An 11,411-nucleotide genomic window follows, 5' to 3' on the forward strand; every position below is an offset into this window, starting at 1 on the left:
CCTTGGAGAGGGACATCATGCTTGGGAGGCTGGAGGGATGGCACAGGAGGGGAAGATCCTCTATGAGGTGGATTGATTCAGTGACTGGGGTAATCGGTATGGGTATGTCAGAGGCAATGCGATTGGCACAGGATAGACCAGGGTTTAGGGCTGTTGTACATAGGGTTGCAAATGACTTGACGGCACATAACAACAACAACAACCACCAAGCCAAAGGTGGGTGACTTCTAACTTGTGGCCCTCAAGCCCGTTTTTCATTTTTTTTTTGTTCAAACATTCTTCTAGGTGGTATAGCCCTGCTGTGTACACTTACTGTACAGAGGTAACTTGTGGTTTCTGTGAAGCTGAACACTGTGACACTGATGTCAAATGTGTTAATGGTTACCCATGGCGGACAGTGTTTGGTGGCACCCCCCAATTAAAACAAGCTTGAAAGCAAGAGTGGCATCCACTTCTGTAATAGCTTGCCTCTGGAAACCCTATGAACCTGGGGAAAGGATGAAAGTCACTCAAGTGTTAAGGACTTTCATTCCTAGGGTCACTACGAGTCGCCTATGACTCCACGGCACTTACCAACAACAACAACAACAACATTGGGTTTTCGTGCTGTTCTTTTTAAATTTGTTGGAGATGTTGGTTTAGAGAGTCAGTGGTCATTTTCCCCAGCTTTTTGATGTGTTTGCTTATTGCTATAAATTGACCTCTGATTACTGCTTTGGCTGTTTCTCAGAGGTTTTGGCAAGTTGTGTTTTCATTGTCATTTGTTTCAAGAAACTAAATTTCATTTTTTAAATTTCTTCTAGTGCCCAATTATGTTCAAACAAGGTGTTGTTCGGCTTCCAAATATATGGTTTTTTTCTCCTTTATCCTTTTGTTAGTAATTTCTATTTTTGTAGTATTGTGGTCCAAGAAGATGCTTTGAATTATTTCTTTGTTTTTTAATTTGTTGATGCTTGCTTGTGACCTAAAATGCGATCTATTCTAGAGAACGTTCCATGCACATTGGAGAAGAAGGTATGCTGCATTTTTTTGGAGGTGCATTAGTCTGTATATATCTATGAGGTCGCATTGGTTTATTGTGTGCTTTAATTCTTCAGCATCTTTGTTGAGTTTCTTTCTGGTAGTTATGTCTTTTCTTGAGAGTGGTGTATTGAAGTCTCCAACTACTATAGTGGTGTTGTCTATTTCCTTTTTTAGTTTTGTTAATGTTTGCTTTGTATATTTTGCAGCTCTATCATTTGGGGGTTTTTTTGTCCTCTTATGTCCCCTTAAGCATTATGTAGTGACCTTCCTTGTCCTTTGTGATGGTTTTTGCATTGAAATTTATCAGAGATTAATATCGTTACTCCTGCTGTTTTCTGGTTTCCATTTGCTTGATATATTTTTCCCCATTCTTTTACTTTTAGTCTTTCTTTGTCTTCCCTTTTATGTATTTTTCTTGTAGACAGCTTATTGATAGACTGTCTTTTTATCCCATCTGCTACTCTTTTTCTCTTCAGTAGTGCATTTAAACCATTCATATTCAGTGTGATTATTGAGAGGTAAGGCTTTATTGCTATCATTTTGTTGAGATCTTTTTGGTGTTGTTGCTAGTTACTTTAGTCCACCCTGCTTCTGTGGCACCTCTGTAAGAAGAATGTCTCTTAGTGTTTCCTGCAACACTGGCCTTGTTTTTACAAATTCCATTAGGTTCTGTCTTTCTGGAAATTTCTTGATCTGTCCTTCATATTTGATGGACAATTTTGCTGGGTACCATATTCTTGGTTGATAGTTGTGTTCTTTGTTCTATATATGTCATTCCACTGTCTTCTTGCTCACATGGTTTCTGTGGAGAAATCAGCACTTAAACTTATTTGCTCTCCCTTATAGGTTACTCTTTGTTTCTCCCTTGCTGCTTTCATAATTCTCTCCTTATCTTTGGTTCTGGCAAATTTGACTATGATATGTATTGGTGTTTTTCTTTTGGGGTCTATTCTATAATGTGTTAACTCAGCTTCTTTAATATATATTCTCTCATTCTTAATTATGCATAGGAAATTTTCTTATAGTAATTCCTCCACAATTTTTTTGGTGCCTTTACTTGCTTCTTCTTGTTCGGGATTCTGATTATGTACGTTATTTCTCTTAATGGTATCCCACATTATTCTTAGATTTTCTTCTTTTTCCTTTCTTTTTTATTCTGCTTTTTGTTCTAGCAGATAAGTAGTGATAATTCTATCTTCTATTTCACTGATTATGTGTTCTATGTCTTCAACTGTGTTCATGTGCTCCTGCGTCATGTTGAAACATTAGCCCTTATATTTTGGATTGTGGTTTCTTGTTTTTCCTGAACCTCTAATGCCTTGTTTGTTTCATCTGCATTGTTTTCAATTTGGTGTCATTTTTGTTTGGTTGGTTTTTTTCCAAGCTTCTCCTGGCTTTTGCTTGTGGTGTCCTGTAATTCTTCAAGTTTGTCTTTCACCATTGAAAATATCTCATCATTGTTCTTTTAAATTCTGTGTCAAAAAGTTCCATCAGACTTTCTGACTCCTGGAAATCCATTGATATTGTGTCACTTTTGGGGGGGTGACATTTTATTTGGGCTTGTGTAGGGTGTGAGGTAGCCTGCTTCTTAAGTGACATTGCTGTGGCAGAGTTTTTCATGCCCGAGGTGATAGTAGGTTCTTGATCTGAAGTCACTGCTCCAGAAGAGGGTGGGGCAGTTTCCCTGCCTGTGTTTCTCTCTGAACTTCTGATCCAAGGGAAGATTTGCTTCAGTTCAGGAGAGAAAAAGCCTGTGAAATCAGCCTCTACTGTGAGACAACTGTTGCAGCTAGGCCAGTCCAAGGCACTCTAGGCTAAAGGCAGTTAATTGACTGGTCATGAGGAGATTCAGAGCAGAGCACGGAGACACACACAGGGCTGGTGCGTGTGCAAACACACACAGGGTGGGTACACGTGCAGATGTATGCAGGGCGGGCGCTTGTGAAGATGCACGCAGGGTGGGCATGCACTGGGACCTGAATGGAAAACCAGGAAGCCCTGGTTTTCCCCTTCAGAACTGGGTCTGCATCCTCACTCGAGCTCCAGCTGTCTCACTCCCTTATGCTTGAGCTTAAGGGATCTCATGTGGTCCACCAAAACAGCAGTGATCCCCACAAAATCCTTCACTCAAATTCCAGCTGTCCTGCTCACTCCCAGTGGATCAGTCTCAGCGTGTTGGTCCTGGTGTGTCAGTCCTGGCTAGTCACTCTGGGTCCACATTGCTCTAGGTCTGCATTGCTCCCAACTAAGTTCACTCTTTTTTGAAGGTGGTGTAAATTCAACTTCTTTCTAATTAATAGCCATCCATGGCTGCTGATGACGCTGCTTCCTACATAGTGCTCCTATATCATTCAAGATTTTGCCTTTAAAATCCTTCAGGGCTACAACTTGAGGCTTGAATTAGTTCTTTCAGTTTGAGAAATGCTGAATGTATTCTTCCATTTTTGTTTTCTAACTCCAACTCTCTTCACATTTTATTTCTTTATCTTCTCAAGCCATCCTTTGAAATCTGCTCATATCTCTTACTTTAGCATTTCTTCCACTTGCTTTGGATTCTCTTGTAGTGCAATTTTCAAACAATCTTCTGACATCCATTTTTGTTGTTTCTTTCTCCTCTGTCTTTGTAATAATCTTTTACTTTTTTCATGGATGATATCCTTTTTTTTTTTTCATGGATGATATCCTTGATGTTATCCCACTCTTGAATTAAAGTTAAACAGAGCTGGGCTGTGAACATGTCCAGATTTCTGGACGCATTGGTGCCCAGGGTCATCACAGCATGGATCTGGTGAAAATGTGATTGAGAAATAATCTATCATCTGTAGAGATGGTACATTTAGTGATTCCTAATATGTTCTGTTGTTGTTGTTATGTGCCGTCGAGTCACTTACAATTCATAGTGATCCTATGTACAACAGCCCTATACCCTGCTCTAAACTGTGCCAATCTTACTGTCTCTGACACCTACCCCTATGACCCCAGTTACTGAATCAATCCGTTTCATTTCTCTTGCGCTGTCCTTCCACAATCCCAAGCATGACATCTTTCTCCAAGGACTGGTTCTTCCTTGCAACTTGTCCAAAAATATTTCAGACGAAGCTTCAAAATCCTTTCCTCCAAGCAGCATCCTGGTTTCAGCCTCTCTACGACAAACCTGTTTGTTCTCCTAGCCATGCATGGTATATTCAATACTCTTCTCCAGCATCACAGCTCTAAGGCATCAATTCTTTTACCATCCCAGTCATTGTTTGCAAAGACCATAGCCTGAATCAGGTGCACCTTAGTCTCCAGACTGACATTGTTGTTCTTCAGTACTTTGGAGAGGTCTCTGACATCAGACTTTCCCCAAGGCAATTAGTCTTTTAATCTCCTGGCTGCTGGTACCAAGAGTGTTGATTGTGGAGCCAAGCAAACTGAAGTTGTCAACAGTCTCATCTCGTCACCATTTATCATGATGCTGCCGGTTGGCCCAGTGTTGAGCTTTAATCCATATTTAAGCCTGCAGTCGATGTCCTTGACCTCTGCAGCAAGCACTTCAGGACTTTCTCAGTTTTGGCAAGCAAGGTTCTGTCATCTGTGTAATGCAGATTGTTGTTGAGTCTTCTTCCAATCCTGATGTCACATTTCTTTTCATATAGCCTAGCCTCCTGGATAATCTGTTCTGCATATAGATTGAAAAGGTATGGAAGACACATCCCTGGCGTACACCCTTCCCAATTTTGAACCTTGCAGTGTTTCCTTGTCTGTTCTGATGACTGCCTCCTGGTCCCAGTATAGATTTTGCATAAGCACTATCAAGTGTTCTGAGATTTCCATTCTTCTCAGAGTTAGCCACAGTTTGTTGTGATCCACACAGTCAAATGCCTTTGCATAGTCAATGTAAACACAGATAAACATTCCTCTGGTACTTTCTGCTTTCAGCCAAGATCCATCTAACATTGTTGTTGTTATGTGCTATTGTATTGCTTGTGACTTATAAGACCCTACATACAAGAGCCATAAACCTTGTTATATCCTGTGCCAACTGCACTGTCAGAAGCCCAGAAGGCTTGAGATATAAGCCATCATATCAAGGATGAGATAGAGGGAGATAGGTGTTGAATGGCATAGGTGGGAGTAGAAGGGGATGCTGGTGGAGCAGGAAAAGGGGTAGGTCAAGACACATCTGTCAAGGGAAGGGACAACACTGAATCTATTGGTTATGTCTATAATTGGGAAAATATCTTTCATCTGCTCTATTCTATAAAATGCTTGTTTGTCAGATATTCTTCTAAATCTGAGCATTCAAATTAACAGACTAGGAAGAAGGATTGGCCATCCACTTCTGAAATAGCAGGACTTCGAAAATCCTCTGTCCAATAGAGCACACTTAGACTAGCAGATATGGCAACTGAGGCTGAGCCCTCAAGTATGGAGACACAAAGGATGAGAAACAGTTGTAAGCAGACACTAGTGATTGGAACATGGAATGTAAGAACTATGAATTTAGGAAAATTGGACATTGTTAAGAAAGAAATGGAATACATAAATATTGACATACTAGGTACTGATGAAATGAGATGGACTGGAATGAAACATTTTAAGCCAGACAATAATATGATTTACTATGCTGGAGATGAAAAGGTGAGGAAAAATGGGGTTTCTTTCATCATTAAAAAAGTCATTTCTAGATCCGTCTTAAAATACAATGTTGTGAGTGACAGGATAATATCCATACACATACAAGGAAGTCTAGTGAATACCACTCTGCTATAACCACATCAGAACATTGTCATTATTGTTACTATATTATTTTGTTAAAGGTAATTTAGTATATTTGGAAGTGTTTGGTTTTTATACATAGAAAGGCACACTATATAATATATACAATATACCAAATATACCATGGACTGCTAAAATAATGAACAAATTTGTCCTGGAGAGGGTGAAGAAAGGCTGCTCCTTGGAGGCAAGGATTCTGAAGCTTCGTCTGACATACTTTGAAGATGTTGCAAGGAGGGACCAATCCTTGGAAAGGGATGTCGTGCTTGGGAGCGTGGAGGGACAGCACAGGAGAGGAAGACTGTCAGTGAGATAGATTGATTCAGTGACTGGGTAATGGGGGAGACAATGAGATTGACAGAGGATAGGGCAGAGTTTAGGGCTGTTGTACATAGGGTCGCTATGAGTCGCAGGTGACTCGACAGCACATAACAACAACAACCACCAAGACTAGTACTTGACTGACAATAGTCTATACCTAACTGTTCTAACTTAAGACTTATGTATAAATTGAACTCAAGAACAGATTTAGAACTAGAAATCTTTCTTAATTCCAGGGATTGCCTATATTAACTTGTTTTTATTTTAAGTGTGGAACGTGTTAACAATGAAACCAATGTCTAAACTTTACTAGTGCCTGGATGGCCTTCTATTAACTCTACACAGTAAATTGCATTAGGCTTTTTCAGCAGACAATATCAAGCCTTATTATATACCTATCTTCATATTTTTATTTTCTAAGAGCCGTAGAATAATTACTATAGGTCCTGCAAATTTAATGTTATTGAGTACTGGATGTATTTGCCTTAAACTTGCTCATGTGAATATATAAGGTACAATATATTGCTTTCTCCAGGATTTATCCAGGTCTACAGTGGATGCAGTGAATGAAAGGATACTAGTACTTATAACATATACTGGATGTGGAATTTCCTCCATTTTCCTGGGAGTTGCAATTGTGACATACATAGCTTTTCAGTAAGTTGATATGATCTTCATTTGATTAAGTTTTCATTTTGTTTGATGCATACTGTTCTTATTGTCAGCTTTTTGATATTATGAACAAATCTTAAGGCTTAGATTCATTAGAGATTACAAAGTGGATAGACTAAATAGCAAAACAACCAATTCCCCTCTAAAAAAGATTATAATTGGACTTTTTCAAAACAAGGAAAAAATTATTTAACATGATACCAGAAACACTAACCAAAAAATGTTGATAAATTGAATTTTATTAAAATAAAAAACTTCTTTCATCAAAATGTAGACTAAAGGTTAGGAGAAGATATTTATAGTACATATATCTGGCAAAGGAAATTTTTTATATTAAAAGAACCCTATAATTAAATAAGCAAAAGTTAGTGCAAATAAAGAATGAACAAAATTGTTGAACATGCACACCACAAAATCTCATAGCCATGGCTAAACCCAACATTCACATGACCCCCATAAGCATGTGATATGGTTCTAAATATCACAACTAATCAATAATATGCAAATCAAAACCACAGTTATATGCTTCCATTTATTTATTAGTGAGCACTGGTACATAATGACTCAAAGGTTGGTGGCTTGAATCCACCAGGCATTCCACAGGGTAAGATGAACAGTCTCCTCCCTTAAATATTTATAGCCTTGAAAATCCAATATGGGGTCACGATGGGTCAAAAGTATGTGAGACGAAAAAAAAAAAGAAAAAGAAAAAAAAAGGAAAAAAAAAAAGTATGTGAGATGGAATATGTGCCCAAAGTATGTGAGAAAAGTATGTTAGACGGAGCTTCAAAACCTTAGCCTCCACAGAGTAACTTGCTTTCACCCTCTTCAACACCGACCTACTTGTTTTCTTGGCTGTCCATGGTATATATGTTCAAGACTCCTCTCCAACACTACAACTCAAAGACACTGATTCATCTGTCATTCTTAGTCATTATCCAGCTCTCTGATGCATAGAAAGTAATTGCAAAGACCATTGCCTGGATCAGGTGTACCCTAGTCTCTAAACTGACATTGTTGTTTTTCAGCACTCTGGAGAGGTCCCTGATATACATCTTCCCAGTGCAATTAATCTTTTGATTTCCTGACTGCTGGTGCCAAAAGTCTTGATTGTGGAGCTGAGCAAGCTGTAATAGTTAACAACCTCAATCTCTTCTCCATCTATCATGCTGCTGCCAATAGTATCCCCAAATTGGAAACAACCCAAACACCCAACAGCAGTTGACTGTTGTGATATAGATTGTTATATATTCATAAACTGGAGCATTACATAGTAAAGAAGAACTTACTACTGTGCTAATATAACATGGCTGAATCTCATAGACATAACATTGAACAAAGAAGCCAGAAAGTGACAAGACGGTATGCAGCTCCAAGCAAATGTAAAACTAAAAATATGGGGAAAGAAAAATATTACTGACCATGTATGGGGTAAGAGATTAGGACAGAGTTATCTGAAGAATTGAAAATATACCAAGTCTTGATCTGCGGAGAGGTTAATCAATATTTGTGTTAAAATTTACGGCGAGCTCTGGTGGCCTAGTGGCAAGAAGCTGCATTGCAAGCTCAGAGGTGCGTGGTTCAAATCCACCAAATGCTCTGCTGAAGAAGGAGGGACAATCTCCTCCTGTACCAGTCAGATCCAATTTGATGGTACACATATAACAAATAAAAAAAATTGTGTACTTTCCCTGGAGGATATTATGCTGAGTGAAATATCTCAGTCACAAAAGGATAAATACTGCATAGTGCCACTGTTGTAAAATGGGACTGACATAGACATTGGGGAGGAGACTGAGAAAGATGATATAAATTATGTATACTGCATTGAAACATGAGAGAGAGAGAGAGAGAAACTGTTTAAAAGGTATAGATGATTAGGTATTATTGTCATGAAATGACTCCAGAATAAAGGCTGCACAGTAGAGTGCACTGGGAGGGGGGGGATTGTATAACAATGAAAAATTTTCTTTTACTTTTAAAAGAGAAGAATGAACTGGAGTGGAGGGATGGGCAGGGAAGTGAAATAATGAATGAATGGAAATCCAAAATCTCTGTAAATTTTCATTTAAATTAATAATAATAATAATGAAAGGGAGGAAAACTAAAGACAGAAGAATCGATGCCGTTGAATTAGGTTGCTGATGAAGATTCTTTTTTTTTTACCTTTTTTTAATGAAGATTCTTGAATATACCTTGAGCTGCCAAAAAAACAAACAAATCTGGCTTGGAAGAAAGACAATCAGAAAGCTCTGAAGGAGTGCAGAAGGCAAAACTTTGGACATATTATCCCAAGTACTTTCGACATGTTTTATCATGGGCATTAGTCTCTAGAAAAGAGCATCGTGCTTGGTAGAAAGTGAGAAAAGCAGAGAAAGATCTCTAAGGAGCTGGATTGGCAACATAGCTGTAACAGTGGGTTCAAACCCAGCAATGTTTATGCAGATTGCACAGAATTAGATAGTGTTTTGTTCTGCTGTACATAAAGTCGCTATCTTTCAGAACTAACTTGATGAATGGCATGTAATAACTTGATAACATATTTGTTGTTATCAAAACACATACAATTATTTTCTTCAAATACATAAAAAAATATTTGTGTACTTTCCTACAACCAGAAGAGGATAAAATAGATTAATGGGACCTTCTAAGAATCAAATCCCTATGCACATACAAAAACTTCTCCAACATGGTAAAAAGGGAAGCCACAGACTGGGGAAAAAATTTGGTAATGACATGTCTGATAAGGGACTTATATCTAGAATTTATAAAATACTCAAGGACCACAACAAGATAAAGGTAAACAACCCAATAGGAAAATGGGCACAGGATATGAACAGACACTTCACCAAAGAAGACATTCAGATGGTGAACAAACATATGAAGAAATGTTCAAAATCCTTAGCTTTAAGAGAGATGCAAATCAAAACAACTATGGGATATCATCTCACCCCAGTAAGAACAGCAAAATTCAGCAGAGCAGCAAACAACAAATGCTGACGAGGTTGTGGAGAAACTGGAACCCTTATTCATTGTTGGTGGGAGTGTAAAACTATGGAAGGCAATACGGTACTTTCTCAAAAAGTTGCAAATAGAAATACCACTTGACCCAGCAATTCCACTACTGGGAATATACTCTTAAAAAACCGTAACTGCCACTCAAGCAGATATATGCTCATCCATGTTTACTGCAGCTTTGTTTACAAAAGCAAAATGTTAGAAACAATCCAAGATCCCATCAACAAACAAATGGTTAGAAAAGCTTTGGTATATTCACACAATGGAATATTATGCTGAATTGAAAAACAAGGAACTCATGAAATATTATACAAAATTGGTGACCCTGGAGGATATTATGCTGAGTGAAATATCTCAGTCACAAAAGGAAAAGTACTGCATAGTGCCACTGTTGTAACGCAGGACTGACATTGGACTTGAGGGGGAACTAAGAGGGGATAAAGAATATATACTGCATTGAAACAGTTGAGAACTGTTTAGGAGGAATATATGATTAGGTATTATTGTCATGACAAGAGTCCAGAATGAAAGCTGCATAATAGAGTGGACTGGGGGTGGGGGGATTGTATAACAATGAAGTATTTTTTTCTTTTTTTTTTACTTTTCAAAGAGAAAAGCGAGCTGGGGGAGGGGTAGGCAGGGAGGAAAGTGCAACTATAAATGAATGGAAATTCAAAGTCTCTGTAAACTTTCATTGTTGTTATGCATATGTGCAATAGCCCTAAACCCTGCTCTATCCTGTACCAATCTTACTGTCTCTGACACACCTACCCCAATTACCCCAGTCACTGAATCAATCCATCTAATAGAGAGTCTTCCTGCACTGTCCATCCACACTTCCAAGCATGATGTTCTTCTCCAAGGATTGGTCCCTCCTTGCAACATGTCCAAAGCATGTCAGATGAAGCTTCAAAATCCTTGCCTCCAAGGAGCAGCCTGGTTTAACCCTCTCTAGGATGAACCTGTTCATTTTCTTAGCACTCCATTGTATATTCAGTACTCTTCTCCAACACCACAGGTCAAAGGCATCAATTCATCTTCTATCCTCCCTAGTCATTGTCCAGCTCTCTGACACATAGCAAGCAATTACAAAGACCATGGCCTGTATCAGGCACACCTTAGTCCCAGAGTGACACTATTGCTCTTCTGTACTTGGAGAGGTCCCTAACAGCAGACTTTCCCATCACAATACGTCTTTTGATTCCCTGGCTGCTGGTGCCAAGAATGTTGACCATGGAGCCAAGCAAACTAAAGCTGTTGACAATCTCAATCTCTTCATCATCCATCCTGATACTGCCAATTGGCCCAGTGGTGAGAATCTTTGTTTTCTTGATATTGAGCCTCAAACTTTCATTAAAATAAATTTTTTTGAATCTTTTTTTTATTTTATTATTTTTTTGTGTGTACCGTCAAATCAGATCTGACTGGTACAGGAGGAGATTGTCCTTCCTTCCTCGGGAGAGCATCTGGTGGATTTGAACCGTGCGCCTCTGGGATTGCAGTGCTGCTTTTTTTTTTTTCTGAGTACAGTGTACTTTATAGATGGTACATGACAAGATGGGCTTGCCAAGCCCCTCCCCTTTCTCAGGGGGATTTGATGGAAACTTGTGTCAAGG

General features: G+C 38.7%; 1 protein-coding gene across 1 annotated transcript in view; it reads left to right on the plus strand.

Annotated features, from left to right (window-relative positions):
• Positions 1-11,411, plus strand: part of GPR112 (G protein-coupled receptor 112) — a 155,488-nt gene that overhangs the window by 114,146 nt on the left and 29,931 nt on the right. The window contains exon 16 of the mRNA XM_006881892.1: positions 6,641-6,762. Coding sequence (XP_006881954.1) covers positions 6,641-6,762 — 122 coding nt within the window. The remainder of the gene's footprint in view (positions 1-6,640; positions 6,763-11,411) is intronic.

The sequence above is a fragment of the Elephantulus edwardii genome, unplaced genomic scaffold (genome assembly GCF_000299155.1).
Source record: "Elephantulus edwardii isolate Elephantulus edwardi_28Jun2011 unplaced genomic scaffold, EleEdw1.0 scaffold00016, whole genome shotgun sequence".
Classification (NCBI taxonomy): domain Eukaryota; kingdom Metazoa; phylum Chordata; class Mammalia; order Macroscelidea; family Macroscelididae; genus Elephantulus; species Elephantulus edwardii.